The sequence below is a fragment of the Trichechus manatus genome, unplaced genomic scaffold (genome assembly GCF_000243295.1).
Source record: "Trichechus manatus latirostris isolate Lorelei unplaced genomic scaffold, TriManLat1.0 scaffold00006, whole genome shotgun sequence".
Lineage (NCBI taxonomy): Eukaryota > Metazoa > Chordata > Mammalia > Sirenia > Trichechidae > Trichechus > Trichechus manatus.
Window position 1 is genome coordinate 25,432,668 of NW_004443942.1, and position 18,173 is coordinate 25,450,840.

Sequence of the window (18,173 nt, forward strand, 5' to 3'; positions counted from 1 at the left end):
GACTCACTTATATCTAAGATGCTTTCCAATTGTGTAAAGCTCAGTGTCACACCTGAAAGGTGTCACTTAAAACAAGTTTCAGATATGACAGATGTATAATAGTTACCCTGGAGATTTCATTGGTTTAAAAAAAACTAGCTGTGCAAATACACATATACTGGTGGGAATTTATTTTCCATATATTTCTTTATTCCAAATAACCGTCTTACAATTCCATTAACTATCAGAAAGTAAAAAGGCTTGTTTGTATAATTGATGACCACTCTCCATTAGGAATTTTAAGGGATGTGGCAGATTGATACATTGTGCTTTATTAACTCTTGATTTAACAAAGTGATGGTTATTTCCCAGACACTTTTTGATGTGACAAAAGCCTTTGGGAATAGGATGAAAATTAAAGACAATGTCAAATAACTTGTTGAAAGTTGAGTCCAGAAAATTAGTAGCCTTCTGAATGTTGTTAGATGCAGTTGAGTTGATTTTGACTCTTGGTGACCCCATCTGACAGATTAGAACTGCCCCGTAGAGTTTTCTAGGCTGTAATCTTTATGGGGGCAGACTGCCAGATCTTTGTCCCACAGAGCTGCTGGGTGCTTTCGTACCTCTGACCTTTTTGTTAGCAGAGTGCTTAACCATTACACCACTAGTGCTCCTTTCAGTCTTTGGAATAAGTGTCCCTTATTTGGAGAAGAGCTAATGTTGAAATACAAAGTTGCCTCTGATTTGGTGAAATGAATAAACAACAATTTATTATATGATGAGAGACAATACAGTAGAGGGATTAAGCATTGTGACCTTGGAAGTGGACTGCTTAAATTTAAATCTTGATTCTTCCTCTTTTACTTAGTAGTTTGTATGACCTTGGATGAATTACTTCATTTCTCTTAGTTTTCTAATCTTTAAAGTGGTGATAATAATAGTATCTCCCTCCTAAGATTGTGCTCAGAACAGTTTTGATGTGTAGCTGATACATTTCATGCACTTAAAGTTACTGTTGCTTATTATATTTAAAGATAGAAAAATTTGATGATTCGCCTGAAAATGGAGAAAAGGAAATTTAATTTACACCCAAATAGGGATTTGTTCCACTTACATTAGGCCAGAGCCTCAGGCTTGATGAAACCTGCCCAATTTCTGTCTTGTTTTAAAATATAGGTCATAGGAAGCAAGATTACTGTACAATTTAATATAGCATCTAATTCTGATGCCACTATCACTGTAAATGAAATTATTGTACATTCTTTGCTTCTGTTTTATTACTGTGGTGTTTTCAGCAACTTTTCTCTGGATCTTTAACTTCGTTGGCAGTTCTTTGATTTAACTCTGATCCTCTGGTGGACTTTCCACAATTATTAAACACATTTTTTGGTTTTTGCATTGAAGAGCTTCTTCAACCTGGCTACAGTCTACCTTTTCTAGGCCTGACCTTCTTCCCTACTGGAACTGCTCACTTCATCCAAAGTGACTTTATTATCTTATTTCTTTCGATTTCCTGACATCTTTCACATTTCTGCCTTTTTTCCGGTAATGTTTTTTTGCTTTTCTGCTTCCAGCTATACATAAAGCCCTTCCTACCCTTAAGCTAGAGCTCTTAAGCCGCCCTTCTTCCTCTAAGATTGAAAGCTTATCCATTTTAGGAGTACATGTCACTTTTTTTGAACACTTTCTTGACCATTGTAGCTTAGAGTAATTTCATTTCTCTGCTTATGTATACTATTCACTTTCCATTTGTTATTAAGATATAATCTATTCTACTACCCTCTCTGCTGCCATTGTAGATTTTCCTTGTTATTGTAGCCTTCATCGTTCCTCTCAGATCTAGGTCTCCCTTCCCCATTTCTCCCTTTAGTTTAAGTTTTGTATGTCTCTATCTTGGTTTTCTCTGTCTCCCTTCATCCTAGTGAGGCTCAGATAAGGAGAAAGGGAGGAAGGAAAACACTTCCTTGGCTGTTGAAAAGACTGACTTTTCTTTGTCCCCACGCTCTGATGCTAGACATGAGAAAGCAAGAGAGAAATATCTTCAATTTGGCTGATGTGTTCTCCCTTGTACCTTTCCAGGGAAGAGAATAGCGGGAAAAATACATTCATTCATTAGCTTTTCTGTATCCTTTGCCGCCGTCTCCTTTTTCTCAGCCAGCATTCTGTTTCTCATTTAAAAAAAAAAAAAAATTTTTAGTAACTTTTCAATATATCGCAATACCTTTATAATAGCTGCTGTGGATTATTTGGAGAGAGGGGGGCAGTGGTGGATTTTAGCATCTCCTTGACAGCCATTATTAAGTACTTAAGTTAAAATTTTGGACGATTTTCCATTGAGGGAGGTAGTACAGGTAAGATTTTGTTGTGGTTGTGGTTAAGTTTCTTTTTTTTTAATTTGGCATTTATAGAATAATTTTTTAATTTATAATTTTTCTATTGTTATGGAAATTTTCAAACATAGATACAAAAATAGAGACAAGAATATAACGAACTCCCATGTACCATACTGTTATCTCATGGCCAATCATATTTCATCTATATCTGTATCCACTCCCTTGCACCCCTTGTCTGCTGGATTATTTTTGAAGCAAGACCCAAAAACATTGTTTCATCTGAACATTTCAGTAGTATAACACTTTCAAGGAAAGGTGTGTTCTGAATTTATAACTGCTTAAAATGGATCATGTTCTTAAAACTTTTTTTATAAGTTGGGAATCATCTTGTGTATGAGGGCCACACCTGATTCAGTGAAATCTATCTTATTTACACTCTTCTTGAAATTGAACTAAAGGAGTTTTATAAAAATCACTTTGGTGTCTTATGTTTATATCCATTTTTTAGATTCAGAAAACAATAAAGAAGACAGCACGTCGGGAACAGCTTATGCGAGAAGAAGCTGAACAGAAACGTTTAAAAACTGTTCTTGAGCTGCAGTATGTTTTGGACAAATTGGGAGATGATGAAGTGCGAACTGACTTGAAACAAGGTTTGAATGGAGTGCCGATACTGTCCGAAGAGGAATTGTCATTGTTGGATGAATTCTATAAGTTAGTGGACCCTGAACGGGACATGAGCTTGAGGTATAGAGATATTTGATAATAGTAATTTCTAAATACTGCCTTAAATTGATAACCGAAAAGGTAATTAATTACCTATTTGATTATTTTTATTAGATTGAATGAGCAGTATGAACATGCCTCCGTTCACCTGTGGGACTTGCTGGAAGGGAAGGAAAAATCTGTATGTGGAACGACCTGTGAGTATCATTGATTCTTTGATTTTGTAACTTAAGAGTCTTAAAAATAGTTTTTCTGTTTAAAAGTAACGTTAATTGAAGAAAAAAGTGTATAAATTCATCTACTGTTTATATTTTGGTTTATTTCCTTTTAGTATCTTTTCCCCACCTGTCAGTATGTTGTATGTAAATCAAAACACCAACAGACAACTGAAAATATGTGAAGGTGAGAGTGTTAATTTACATGGATTTATATACAGTAAAACTTGTGAAAGCTAGAACCTGTGTAAGGTGGAAACTGTCCCAGAAGAAAAATGCAAATATTTTCCACTAATAGAGAGTGATAGAAAAGTGATAAGACTGCACCCTTTCAAAGGTGGAAAACTTGTGAGTCCCAGAGAAACAAGGCAGTCCCGTTGTTCAGGCTCTGACAAGTTTCATTGTATAACATTTTGCGTGAAGTGGACAAATAAGCACCAAATTGACTTTCCAGAGTTGCTAGTACTAGATAATCAGCAACCAGTTGTCGTCAAGTTGATTTTGACTCATGGTGACCCAGTGTGTGCCAGAGTAGAGTGTGCTCCATAAGGTTGTCAAATGACTGACTTCCTCGGAGTAGTTCACCAAACCTTTTCTCTGAGGCACCTTTGGGTAGGCTCTAACCTCCAGCCTTTCAGTAAGCAGCTTAGTGGGTTAACTGTACCACCCAGGAAGTCCTGGTACTATATATGGACTGCCTTTTGCCGTAGTCTTTTTTTTATTCTTTCTTAGATTTCAGCTGATCTGGGGGCCATCAGTTTTTCTGAAGTCTAAAACTGCTGGTACCTACTCCAGTTGTCTGTATTATAGCTCCTTAATGCCAAATACGTAACTGTATGTTAATTTAAAAAAAGGAAGGGGGAGAAGATGAGTTAATGAGCTTCTTCCAGACTAAGACAGTCTAGGAAGAAGGGCCTGCTCATCTGTTTGCAAAAATCAGTCAATGAAAACCTTGTGGATCGCAACTTTGCACATGGAGTCTCCCTCCATGAGTTGGGGACTGACTTGACAGCAGGTAACAAGTTTCAGTACTTTAGTAAATCAGGAATTTTAGATTCCCTTAGCAAATCAGGGAATAGATTCTTGTCTTGGCCTTTTTAAGGCTGAATTAGGGAAATAGATTTTATGACATGTTAAAGTAAAAATACCTTTATTTCTTATTTTGCGATATTTGAAAATAAATTGGATTATAAGCTTTAATTGCTTTAAAGCTAAATTAAATATAATTTAATATTTAATTTAGTACAAGCTTTAACATAATTTAAAACACATGGTACAATTTGAAATATATTTGCTTTAAGGAAATAGATAAATCATATATGAAGTGCCAGTCATTTTGTATCTTCATTTGAGAAATCATTTTCTTAGTTTGTTGGTTTTTGTTTTTTTCTATATTTCATTGTAAAAGATCCTATTATCTTTGTCTTAGTCTTGCTAGAAGTGTGTACTGAAGTCACCACTTGAGGTTTGATTGGAAAGTAATTGTGGATAAACTTGTAAGCTTAAAAAAGTAGTTTTCAGTCATACTTGATGACATTTTCATGAGCATTAAAGTAACAGGATAAACCTTGAAGCTTGTAGCTTGTTTTCAGTTATTTTCTACCTAATCTTGTCCCCACATTTTAGGAATGTGACATCTTTATAAGCTAACGTACTAATGTACCCAAATTATTGTGTTTTTAGTTCCATTCAGTTTTCATATGTAAGTTTTTGAAAACAAATAGTTCTTGGTCATGAGCTTCTGAAGTGAAGGAAGGAAGACATGAAACGTGCAGCATTCACAAAGTTATTTGGTAATAGTTTATTGTTAATAGGATTAATTTTTCAGTATTTTGATTAAATATGATCCCTGAAATTATATTTTTCTGTGTAGTGCCCTTTCAGGGAGTAACCCTACTATCCATCTGCTACACAGACCAGAAATTGAGAGTAATTCTCTATATACACATTCACACACAGACCCATACACATCCATCCACCTTTCTTATATCCTAGTTTAGCATAGCCTGACAGTTTTATTTGCTTTTTAAATATTTTTGAAATCTGTCCACTTCTCTTTCTCCTACTCTTCTGCCTTTCCTCTTGTCTTATGAGGTCTCCTAACTGAATAGATTCTCCTACCCTCTTTGAAGTCCTTTTATGACTGCACATTACATTTTCGATTAAAACAATTGTCCTTGACTCTAGGGCCTTTTGTGTCTGACCCTTGCCAGTTGCTCCAGCCTCATCTTTCCCTACGCTTTGTCTTCAGCCACAGTGGCATACTTTGATTTTCTTGTATTTGATACCCTTCTTTGTTTAGGCCGTTGCAAATGCTGTTGCCTCTGCCTTGAAGCACTTCCTTCCACTCATCTTCTAAATTTCAGCTGTTGCAAAACTTCCCCCAGGAAAGCCTCCCTGCTCTCTCCTTAGCTAGGCAGGATCCACTGTAGCTCTCTGTAGCGATTTTCACAGATGTAACTTTGTGAGTATTTGATAACTCTCCTCTACTGAACTGTAAGCTTAGTGAGGGCAGATATTGTCTTTTTATGTACCTTTTTGTGTTCCCAGTGCCTAGCATGTTGCCTGGCATATGGTAGATGCTGAATAAATACTCATCAGATGGATAAATGTTGTCAGCTTCTTTGAATTAATTTGCTCAAAACACATCTTTGGTAAAGTTTAACATGAATAAGTTCTCCTTGCTTCTTACCATTCTGTAATAAATTTCTGTTCTTGGTGATATTTAATCTTTTTATGTGTGTCTTATTAACAGTTAAGGATTTTGTTTTGTTTTTTAATCTTAAAACCACATTGTTTTGTAGAATGTTGACTCTCTTTCAAGCCAGGTGTCCTAACATTATAGTTTATACTCTTTTTTTTTTTTTTTTTAGATAAAGCTCTAAAGGAAATTGTTGAGCGTGTTTTTCAGTCAAACTACTTTGACAGTACCCACAACCACCAGAATGGGTTATGTGAGGAAGAGGAGGCAGCCTCAGCACCTACAGTTGAAGACCAGGTAGCTGAAGCTGGTGAGTACTTGGATATGAGCTTTAGTTTAGGGGCCTGGTTTTATTCTTGTTTGTCACAAGTTTAAGTGTAGACTTACTTAGTTCATACGTATACTCCGATTTTTAAAGAAACTGTAAGCATGACAGAATATTAAGATGAAACACACAGATTAATTCTCAGAGCTATTTGATATCAGTCATTTATCTTACTGGTTTTGATCACTGTTAATAAACTCCTGTTTCTCTTGCTGCTGTATTGCTGGTCTTGCATAAAGGTGAGTTGTTGGAAGGCTTTTCAAATAGATTTTTGACTGACATGCCCTCACTTAACTGCTGTTTGCCATGCCAGTGTAAGGGGTGAACAGTATGAGTTTTTATCATTGGAAGATCCTCAGTAGAAAGGGATCTTAACACCTAGCACCGCAATAACATAAAGGGAGGTGTTTACTGAGTACTTTTAGTAACTCTTAAGTTGACGAGTAAAATTCTAAGTGCAGTGGGAGCATTGTTGTAACATGAATTTTGTAATAGTATAAATGCATGCATGGATTCTAGAATCATAGACTGCCTGAATTCAAATCTTGGCTCCATACTTACTAGCTATGTAACTTTGGGTAAGCTACTAAACCTCTTTGTACCTGAGGGTAATAGAACCTTTCTCAAAGAATTGTTGTGCAGAGTAAATCAGGGAATAATATGTGAAATGCTTGTATAGTGCTTGGCACATGGTAAGCACTTTATAAGGGTTAGCTAATACGTTGAAATTAGAAGGAAGATTGTATGTTAGCGGAACTTAGGGTTGCAGATCTACTTAAACAGTCTTTTTGTCCTCTCCACCACCATTACCAAGTAGAGTAAGAGTTTAATCTGTATGTTGCTTTACTTTCTTACTTAAAAGAGAGGTTTTAGCTTAGTAACTCTTTTATTTGCATTATTCCCTGATTCAGAATAACTACTCTTGGAACTAAAGTAGTTCTGGAGTAAATGATAAAAGAAGTCTCTTTCTAAATATATTACTGTAAGGGTGGTAAAACATAGAAATTTATTGTTAACTTTAACTTTGTAAATAAATTCAGACTGTGATGATTAACTTACGTATTCATTTGAAGTTTGAGTTGAACCTGCCAACATTAAAAAGATTTCTTACACTTTTTTTTGCATGTTTTTACCTCTTAGAACCTGAGCCAGCAGAAGAATACACTGAACAAAGTGAAGTTGAATCAACAGAGGTATGATTTTTATTTAATGCTATTTTTCCCTTTCTGCCTTTCATACAGAGGTCTCAAACATTTACTTTGCTTTACAGTATGTAAATAGACAATTTATGGCAGAAACACAGTTCAGCAGTGGTGAAAAGGAGCAGGTAGATGAGTGGACAGTCGAAACAGTTGAGGTAAGAGTGCTCTAGTTCTTTCTTTGTGTTGTTGATGTTTTTATCTTTAGTGATTTTGGTCTCTCCTGAGAACCAGTTAAGGTTGTTAGTCTTTTTTGCATTACTAATACTTTTATGATAAACTCTTATTAAATCTATTATATTTAAAAGTTCATTTACTTATCCCTGTGGATGTTTAGTAGAATCACTTCTTTGCTGATTCGATTACAAAAATTATTTTATGGAAAGTTATCTGTGGGTTAATTTGTCTACTGAAATACACAATTTGTTACTGACGTTAGGTTTCTCTATAAAAAATCTGGGATCCCACATGGATAGCCTTCAGAAGGACCTATGTATGGGAGTGGGTGGGCCTATAGGGGATTTGTGGGATGTCATCTCGTGTTCTTCCTTCACCCTTAAGGCTGTTTGGTGTTTTTAAATTCTATCTCTTTACTGGCATTACCCTGTTTCAGGTCCTTATCTCTGGTTCACTAGCCCCCTTTATAATTCTCTTCTCTGATTTCCAGTTAACTGATTTGTTGTTAGTAGGTACCGATGAGTCAGTTTTGACTCATAGCAACCCCGTGTGACAGAATAGAATTGGCCCATAGGGTTTTCTACCCCGTACTTTTTATGGGAGCAGATTGCCCAGGTCTTTTCTCCCATGGAATGGCTGGTGTGTTCAAATGCCGACTTTTCAGCTTAACTGTTGCACCACCAGGGCTTCTTAGTTAACTGAGTGCTACCAGTTAATTATTGGAACAGTGAACTTTGATGAAGTCACTTGTACTTGAACACTGCCCCATTATCTTCTCTTCCACTTTAGGTGGTAAATTCACTCCAGCAGCAAACGCAGGCTGCATCTCCTTCAGTACCAGAGCCCCACTCTTTGACTCCAGTGGCTCAGGCAGATCCCCTTGTGAGAAGACAGCGAGTACAGGACCTTATGGCACAAATGCAGGGGCCCTATAATTTCATACAGGTGGGTACATTTTACTTAAAGACTATAACAGAAGGTTTAAGAGTTTACATTTGACTTAATTTCATTATATCCTAACTTAATTTGTAGGATTCAATGTTGGATTTTGAAAATCAGACACTTGATCCTGCCATTGTATCTGCACAACCCATGAATCCTACACAAAACATGGACATGCCCCAGCTGGTTTGTCCCCCAGGTTAGTAATGATACATTTTTATGTGAGATTGATTAGTAAAGTATATGGCCAGTGCTTTCAGGGATTATAAAGTTTGTGAATATTAATTTGTCTTTTCCTTCCTTTTAATGCTTGCTTAACTTTTGGATCTTGTATCTTTTATTTAATAAGAAATGCTATATTGTGTTTTCTATAATATGAATTTTAACTATATATTGAAATTTTTACTTTTGTAACTTTTTATTGGAATGTAAACATACAGAAAAGTTGATACAAGTGTACAGCTCAATGAGTTTTTACAAACTGAACACATTAACACCCAGATCAAGAAATGTAACATCACCAGTACCCTAGAAGCCCACCTTGTATTCCCTTGAACCTAAGTAAAACTGAAATGCAACAACAAAGTGGGTAAGGGAATGCTTAAGAAGAGAGAGACCAGAAGACATTCGCAGTTCCAAACTCTTGTTGGTCTTAAACACCATTATTTGAGGTAGCAGCACTAAATAGAGTTGGCACTTTGCACTGATTCAGTGGACCTTCTCTCTAGGACCATTAGTAAGTTTGAATCTTGATTTTTTTACCGGAACATGTCAACATTAATGGCAGAAAAGTGGAACTACATAAAGTAACACATTTAATGTTGCATAGTTAGGATTTCTCTAAAATAAAAGGGAACTCCTATCTTTGTCATATCTCTACTAAGAGTTAAAAAAATCAAGGTTAGGCCTTCTAGATAGGCATCTAGAAAATTAAAAGTGTTCATTTTCTGACCTGATAAGTTGTGCCAAAGTCAGCACATGTTGCACTGACACAACCTGTAAGACTATTCAGATGATTTAGGTAATGCTGAATCCGTTTGGCTCGCCAACAAAAATGGGTAATGTCTAAATGACTGACCAAAGATCCTGAATTTTTTATTATTTAATCATAGTGGAGGGTGCGGGGAGTGGTTGAGCATGGTGGGAGTTGTCAATAATAAGATGTACACTAAATTGGATGTAGGTCTTTTTGAAGGTACATTTATATTTTTAATTATTTTCCTGTGGAAACATTTCAAATTTTATTCAAAGTTAGTAATGTTAAAATACTAACTGAATATTATCTAAGATCTTGAGTAAGTAATTCTATTTTATATTTTCTGCTTTAAAAGTTTCTTTCTCATGGGTAGTACCAGCACTGATTCTTGTCTGTTATGCTTTATACCTCTTTGTTAGTACTTTCTCACATTTTACTTTACCCTTGCAAAACACAGAATGAAAGCAGTTGTGAGAGTTGACTAATAATCACTCCCCAGTAAACCAAATGCCCACTTGAAAGTCAGAATCTTACTTACATTTCCCAATTTATTTTCATGATTGCTAAAATATTTATTATGGTTGTAGAAGTCAGCCTTTAGCATCCAAGTAAAAAGTATTTAGATATCACTTAAGAAATTTGATTTTGTATAACTATCTTTTGTCAATTTTACAGTTCATTCTGAACCTAGACTTGGTCAACCTAATCAAGTTCCTGTACAAGCAGAAGCTACACAGGTAAGAGTGATATAAATATTTTTTGGGGTGTTTGTTTTTATTTAGTTCTTGGGTCTCTTTCTTAATTAGCATATGAAAGTCAGGTAAGGGTTTGATCAGTTGTCCAAGGCGCCTTTTATATTTTCTGGGGGGCATGGGGAGCTGTCAGCTTTTTATCTCCATGTTCACATTTTTCTTTTGATGATGTTCAAATTTTTCTCCTTTATTATAATGTAGGAAGAACCTTTTAAATTCCAAACTGAAGATTTCAGAAGACATGTTTTAGACACCATAATTCTAACATTTAGTGCAGATCCTGCCATTTTAGAAGCAGTTGTGAAGGACTTTATTAAACTTAGAGCTTTAAAATAAATGTATCATTTGTAGTTGTTCAGTTTTATAGTCTAAATTCCCGTGTTTAACAACTGTCGTCTATTTCTTAGCCTTATCTGTGTTATGGTTGGTGTATTTATTTTTTCTAATTAATATTTTATTTTTGGCGAAAATATACACAAAAAAACCAGTTGGTTTATTTTTTAAAAGTCTATTTCATAAACAGAAAGAAGCATTGATTCTTTACTTCTGTCGAGGTTCCTTTGGTTTCATCTACAAGTGAGGGGTACACATCATCTCAACCCTTGTACCAGCCTTCTCATGCTACAGAGCAACGACCACAAAAGGAGCCAATTGACCAGATTCAGGCAAGTTCTGTTACCAGGTCCTGTAAACGGAACGAGGCACTTAATCATGAATTGGGCAGAAGTAAATTACTATTAACATGGTAACTCTTATTTATGACCTAACTCATGCACTGTAGCATCTTGCTTTCATGAAATAGTTAAGTATGTAAATATACTTAGGAATTATAGGCTTGGCTGAGTATAGTTTACCACTCAAGTGCATCTGTTCACTTTGTTTAGGCAACAATCTCTTTAAATACAGACCCGACTACAGCAGCATCATCTCTTCCTGCTGCGTCTCAGCCTCAGGTTTTCCAGGCTGGGACAAGCAAGCCTTTACACAGCAGTGGGATCAATGTAAATGCAGCTCCATTCCAATCCATGCAGACGGTAAGCAAATTAATTCAACTGACATGAAGTCCCTATTATGTATGATGCATCATGCTAGCTTCTGAACAACGAGTCTTAATTTAGCTTTGTGCTTGAGTCTCTATCTACCCTAACTGTGGGACATATTTAATGGAACATAGACTGGCTATTCTAGGTCCCAGAGAGAAATCTGAGTCTTACGAGTTAGGTACCTATGTTGTCTTTTTTTGCTTTACTTTTCTTTCTTCTTTAGTTAAAGTAAATATATATACAACAAAATATTGTCAGTGCAACATTCACCACATACATATTTCAGTGACATCAACTTCGGTTCATCATGTCCTGTTTCATAGTTTCACCTTTTTTATTTGATAACTAAAATTTTAAATACAGAGAAAAGTAGAATAACATCCATGTAATCATTAGCTAGATTTAACAATCATTTACATTTTTCTGTATTTGTTTAATTTTACTGATTTTAAAGTAAATTTTAAATTCTATAATACTTTAACTCTGATCCTTCAATAAGTCTCTCAAAATTGCCGGCTTTCTAGAAAACGATAATGTAAACACTACATATCGTAATTATGGAATTACAGCTAAATCAGTGCTCAGAAGAAGGTTCATAGAGTTAAATACCTAAAATATAACTTTAAATATCAATGAAAATATTATTCAATTGAAAGTACATAGAATAAATTTTTGTAAGTGGTATTGTATCAGGAGTTTGCACCTTTTAAAAATATCTCATATACGTAAGAAAATTTCTAATGCCACTGATTGCATTTTTGTTTTTCTGTGGTCTTTTTTTTTTTTTTTAGATTTTTAATTCCTACCTTAATTGTGCAACATATCGTTATACTCTTGTTTGTTAAGTGTTATATGGTATATGTATCTTTTCCCCACGTTGAAGTGCATTGTTGAGGGATTTTTTTTTGGTGATGTTGTGTTTGAGATTTTCGAAATGCTCTTTATGTTTGTAGTGAAACCAGCATTGCTATCTGCTATGTTAAAAGTAGGGATGAACTAATCATTTACTTTATTCACTTAAAGGTGTTCAATATGAATGCCCCAGTTCCCCCTGTTAATGAACCGGAAACTTTAAAGCAGCAAAATCAGTACCAGGCCAGTTATAACCAGAGCTTTTCCAGTCAGCCTCACCAAGTAGAACAAACAGAGCTTCAGCAAGAGCAGCTTCAAACAGGTAGGAAAATCACTGTCATTTTATTGGCTACTTGCATTCCAACAATTATTGACAGTGTTAAGACTGTTTGGACTTTAGAGTGGCAGTGTCCAAGAGTTAATTATTTTTGTTTTTAGTAGAATATAGGAATTTTTCATTGCTGATCCTGAGTTAAGTCAAGTTTATACTTATTGTATGTGAATTACATACATTTTGGAGGCTTTGTACCCATTTTCCTTTGGCCAATAACTGTTTATAATACCCTTGTTACATTGTATATTTTTAGTGGAATTAAACTTGTTGTTTGAATTATGTGAACTTTACTTTTAGTTGCTAATTGATTCAAGCCTGCTAGCATGATTGCTGGCAGCAAGTCAGGGAAGAAGCGATAAGAAGTTGGCATGGTAATCATTATGCTAATTAGTAAAACGTGCAGAAATCTCTTAGCGGTTGCATTTAGTTGACTGGATGTATTTGAACTGCTAACCTTTAGGTTAGCAGCCTAGTGTTTTACTTTTGCCCCATTGGGATTCCTTAGCTGCTAGTAGCACACCTTTAGTTGTGACAACCAAAAACATCTCCAGATATTGCCAAATCTTCTCCCTCGAGGAAAGGGGTATAAAATTCCTTATAGACTTTCAATTCATTTGTTTAGAAGTATGTAATTGTGTGTCCTGCTTTCAAAAGTTTGATGTTGTTAGATAATTTTACCCCATTTTAGTTTGATCTATGAGTACAAGAAAGATACAGACTTCATTAATATGTCAGTTTCCTTATTGTTAATAAATTGTTAATTTCTTTAAAGACAGAATTAAATTTTGAGGACATTATGTAGTAAAGAGCTAGGCTGCTAACCAAAAGGCCAGCAGTTTGATCCATCAGTCTCTCCTTGGAAACCCTTTGAGGCCGTTCTGCTCTGTCCCATAGGGTCGCTCTGAGTTGGCATCGACTCGATGGCAACAGTTTTGTTTTTTTTTTTAATACATATAAAACACTTCTTAATCAGAAAGAGTGTGGGAGAACAGACAAATAATCATAAGCTGCATGCGTGTGTATATATGGTTTTCTTTTCTTCATTGTAGTGGTTGGCACTTACCATGGTTCCCAGGACCAGCCCCACCAAGTGACTGGTAACCACCAGCAGCCTCCTCAGCAGAACACTGGATTTCCACGAAGCAATCAGCCCTATTACAATAGCCGTGGTGTATCTCGTGGAGGCTCCCGTGGTTCTAGAGGCTTGATGAATGGATACCGAGGCCCTGCCAATGGATTCAGAGGTAAAAAAAAAAAAGTATATTTGATAACCTTTCACTATTTCAAGTTCTTTTTCTATTGCAAAAAAAATAGAGCTATGCTGGGGAAAGACATGTATCTTTGCCTTAGCCTCTTAAGTATAACTTAAATATTTTCGGTATGTTTTAATAGTCACCTAAATGATAATATTGGGAGTAAGTTTGTTTATTTAGAGTCAAACGAATGTCTTCCGTTGTCCTCTGAGGGATAGGGATTGTTTTTTTGTTGTTTTATTTTTTTTATGTGTGCATGGTTAAGTGAAAATTTTATTTTCTAAGACACTACTCGTAGAAATTTATAAAGAGATTGGATCAGGATAGGAAATTATAGATTAGTTGGAGTAGCATGACTTCAAAGTTTCTCAGTTCTTCCCTTGCTTAATAATTAAAAAGCAAAATATCCTTGTGAAGATAAGAAAATTATTTTCTTTTCCTAAATTTTAGGAGGATATGATGGTTACCGCCCTTCATTCTCTAACACTCCTAACAGTGGTTATACGCAGTCTCAATTCAATGCTCCTCGGGACTACTCTGGCTATCAGCGGGTAGGTAAAGCAGTTTTAAAATACAAATCTAACCTAAATACACTAATGAACAAGAGTGATGTTGTTGCATGATGGACCCCCATAATGAAGTAACTTGAGACTAAATTTATACTTTTCTACATGACATTTCGTTGTAGAAAATGATGACTTTTACTTTGCTTAACCCTCCGTAGGTACTCATAATAAAGTCTTAAAAAAATAGTGATTTTTTTTTTTAATAGCAGAGAAATAAATGTTAATGAGAATAATAGAAGTACAATTACAGAATAACTTTTATCTGTGATAAACTGAAATGTCTGGAAGAATAAGGAAGAATGATTCTGTATTCTGCAAGTGTAACGCTGTAAGAATAGAGATAGATGGGTAAGCTTTCAAAAAACTACATTTTCTTTTAAATACTAACTAGTTTGTCTTTTAGGATGGATATCAGCAGAATTTCAAGCGAGGCTCTGGGCAGAGTGGACCACGGGGAGCCCCACGAGGTAATATTTTGTGGTGGTGATCCTAGCTCCTAATTGGAGCTTCTGTTCTGGCCTTGGAAGAGCTGTTCATAGTCTGCATGTAGGTTACATGTTAGGAGTACATTTATCCTTTCCAGACTTGTTGCTAGGGATTAAATGAAATGCTCTGTTTCTAAAAATTAATCTTGAACCCAAATTTTAATTTTTTGAATGACTTTCCCTGTTACTATATAAACTGTCTTGAAAACTGGAACATTTTCTCCTTGTTAGAAAAAGTGTTTTTCCAACTGGAAATTATTTTTCAGGTCCAAAAACCTGCTAAATGTTTTTAGGAAGTACTTAACTGAAACATTTTTGTAAGACATTTTTGGAATGAGATTGAACATTTCTATAAATTTATTATTCCTCTTTCATTTTTGAAACATGCATATTATATTTTAGGGCCAGAAACCCTTCAGTGGCCCGATAAGGTGTAGTTATATTTAGAGAACCATTTAGAAGTGATAGAAAAAATTGAAATTTCATTGCCTTTTGGACTGTCAGTGACATAAGTATCAAGTTATTTCTGACTTGTAAACAAAATCCCCAACTTCCTAACTAACTTACTGAACCATAATTAAAAATTACAGTCTTTAAGAGCTTTTTGCTTTGTTTACCTTTTTAGGTAGGAAAACTACTTCCTATTTAGGCAGGAAGTTCACCTACTTAACAATTAGAGCTAGCATTTCATAATCTAAAGTTCTAAATGGTTCTCTGATTTGAGGGCAGTTAAATACTGAACAGAATTCCTCTAGATATTGGCCATAACATGTATAAAATGTGTATTAACGAATAATTACAAAGTACTTTGAATGAATGCTAGCAGAAATTGACCAGCAAAAAGGTGCATTTTTTTTTTTTTAATTAATGGATCACTTAGGAATTACTGACTTGAAGTATCAAAGGATATTTGCATGTGAATGTAGGTTATGTTCTTTCCCACCTTGTAGCATATTCTATGAAAGTTGAGTTAACTGAAAGCTACAAATCTGTTTCAACAGCATGTAAAAAGTTATTTTATCTGTTACAAGTCATTATACAATTTTGAATGTTATGTAGTTTCTTTTTAACAGTTTAGATAATAAGGTCTGTTTTCATTCTGGTGCTTTTATTAATTTTGATAGTATGGTGTTACTACTGAAATGTAAGCTAGAGTGTACACTAGAATGTAAGCTCCATGAGAGCAGGTACCTTGTCTGTCTTCACTGCTGTATCTATTCCCAACGCCTGATGACAGTGCCTGGCACATAGTAGGCACTCAATAAATACTTATTGAATGAATGAATGAATGAGTACTGGTGGAATACTCCATTAGCTCTTCTTTTAGTAGAGAACATGAGCAAATTTACGCATGACAACTTCCAGGACAGGTGAAACTTGAACACTGAAGAATTGACCTCTTAAACCTAATAATGTGGTGACAGGCTGCCCACATGCTTCTTGACTTCAGATGAAAATCTGCTTGAAGGCAAAACAAATAATATTTGAAAGAAAAACCAAATGCCATTTTTGTCTTCTAGGTCGTGGAGGGCCCCCAAGACCCAACAGAGGGATGCCGCAAATGAACACTCAGCAAGTGAATTAATCTGATTCACAGGATTATGTTTAATCGCCAAAAACACACTGGCCAGTGTACCATAATGTTACCAGAAGAGTTATTATCTATTTGTTCTCCCTTTCAGGAAACTTCTTGTAAAGGGACTGTTTTCATCCCATAAAGACAGGACTACTACAATTGTCAGCTTTATATTACCTGGATATGGAAGGAAACTATTTTTACTCTGCATGTTCTGTCCTAAGCGTCATCTTGAGCCTTGCACATGATACTCAGATTCCTCACCCTTGCTTAAGAGTAAAGCATACACCTTATGGGGTGATAATATCTCCATAGTTGAAGTGGTTTGGAAAACGCGAGATTGACTTTTTTGACATTGGATAAAATCTATAAATCAGCCCTAGTGTTGTTCAGTGGTAATTGACAAGACTAAGATATTTCCTATGAAAGGAAGATGGAAGGAACTTTTCCAGTTAAATCAGAGCACTAGACATTTAGATGCATACAAAATTATGCATGGGCCCTTAATCACACACATAAGGCTGGCAGCTTTGACACAGCACTATTCATCATCTGGCCAAATGACTGTGGTTAAAAACAGAAACATATAAATTGCTTTTTAACAGCTGATACTGTATAAGACAAAGCCAAAATGCAAAATCAGGCTTTGATTGGCACTTTCTGAAAAATATGCAACAAATATGGGATATAATCTGGATGGCCTCTTCTGTATTTAATGTGAAGTATTTAGATACTTTTTGAACACTTAACAGTTTCTTTGACAATGACTTTTGTAAGGATTGGTACTTTCTATCATTCCTTATGACATGTACATTGTCTATTACTAATCCCTGAATCTTGCTATATTGTCACCTAAATTGGTAAAGGTACTGATGAAAATCTCTAATGGATAATCATAACACTTTTGGTCACACGTCTTTCCTGCAGCCTGAAGGTTTTTAAAAGAAAAAGATATCAAATGCCTGCTGCTACCACCCTTTTAAATTGCTATCTTTTGAAAAGCACCAGTATGTGTTTTAGATTGGTTTCCCTGTTTTAGGGAAATGACAAGTCAGTAGTTTTCAGTTCTGATGGTATAAGCAAAACAAATAAAACATGTTTATAAAAGTTGTATCTTGAAACACTGGTGTTCAACAGCTAGCAGCTCATGTAATTTATCCCCATGCATTGTTAGTGTCACAAGTTTTATGGTTATTTCCAGCAGCTATTTCTGTAGTACTTGTGCTTACCATCTGATTTAACCCTCAAATTCTTTTCTTATGGAGGCATTTATATTCAAAGTGATGATTTCTTTCCTTAGAAACATAGAGAGAGTCACAGGTTTGATGGAGGTGGACAGTTCAGTAGTAATTTAGTTTTATGTACTATGTTGGAATTTGTGCTAGCAGTTTAAGCACTAGCTCTGTGTGTCTGTGAACTTCATGCTGCTTTTGTTGAGTCCCACTTTGACTTCATGGAGAATGAATCCCATCTATGAAGGAAAGGCTACTAAGATAATGTTATTTTTTGTGCAGAAATTGAATTTTATTTTTAGCCTTTAGCTGAGAATTTTTCCTGTAGGTGCTCAGCTACTTTATTTTGTTTTAATGTGTTTTAGGTGAAAGTTTACACAGCAAATTAGGTTCCCCTTTAACAGTTTTCATACAAATTGTTCTGTGCCATTGGTTACAGTTTTTACAGTGTGTCAGCATTCTCATTTTACATTTTGTTCTGTTTCCATTGATCTAGTTTCCCTTCTC

General features: G+C 35.2%; 1 protein-coding gene across 2 annotated transcripts in view; it reads left to right on the forward strand.

Moving 5' to 3' along the window:
• Positions 1-18,115, forward strand: part of CAPRIN1 (cell cycle associated protein 1) — a 32,884-nt gene extending 14,769 nt beyond the window's left edge. For both annotated transcript variants that reach the window (XM_004369778.2, XM_023738238.1), the window contains 15 exons: positions 2,821-3,059; positions 3,153-3,235; positions 6,127-6,264; positions 7,420-7,472; positions 7,550-7,636; positions 8,445-8,600; positions 8,688-8,796; positions 10,249-10,310; positions 10,880-10,990; positions 11,210-11,359; positions 12,392-12,542; positions 13,604-13,798; positions 14,258-14,358; positions 14,777-14,840; positions 16,379-18,115. In XM_004369778.2, the coding sequence (XP_004369835.1) occupies positions 2,821-3,059; positions 3,153-3,235; positions 6,127-6,264; positions 7,420-7,472; positions 7,550-7,636; positions 8,445-8,600; positions 8,688-8,796; positions 10,249-10,310; positions 10,880-10,990; positions 11,210-11,359; positions 12,392-12,542; positions 13,604-13,798; positions 14,258-14,358; positions 14,777-14,840; positions 16,379-16,443 (1,764 nt within the window). In that variant the 3' untranslated portion in view covers positions 16,444-18,115. The remainder of the gene's footprint in view (positions 1-2,820; positions 3,060-3,152; positions 3,236-6,126; positions 6,265-7,419; positions 7,473-7,549; positions 7,637-8,444; positions 8,601-8,687; positions 8,797-10,248; positions 10,311-10,879; positions 10,991-11,209; positions 11,360-12,391; positions 12,543-13,603; positions 13,799-14,257; positions 14,359-14,776; positions 14,841-16,378) is intronic.
• The last annotated feature ends 58 nt before the right edge of the window (positions 18,116-18,173 follow it).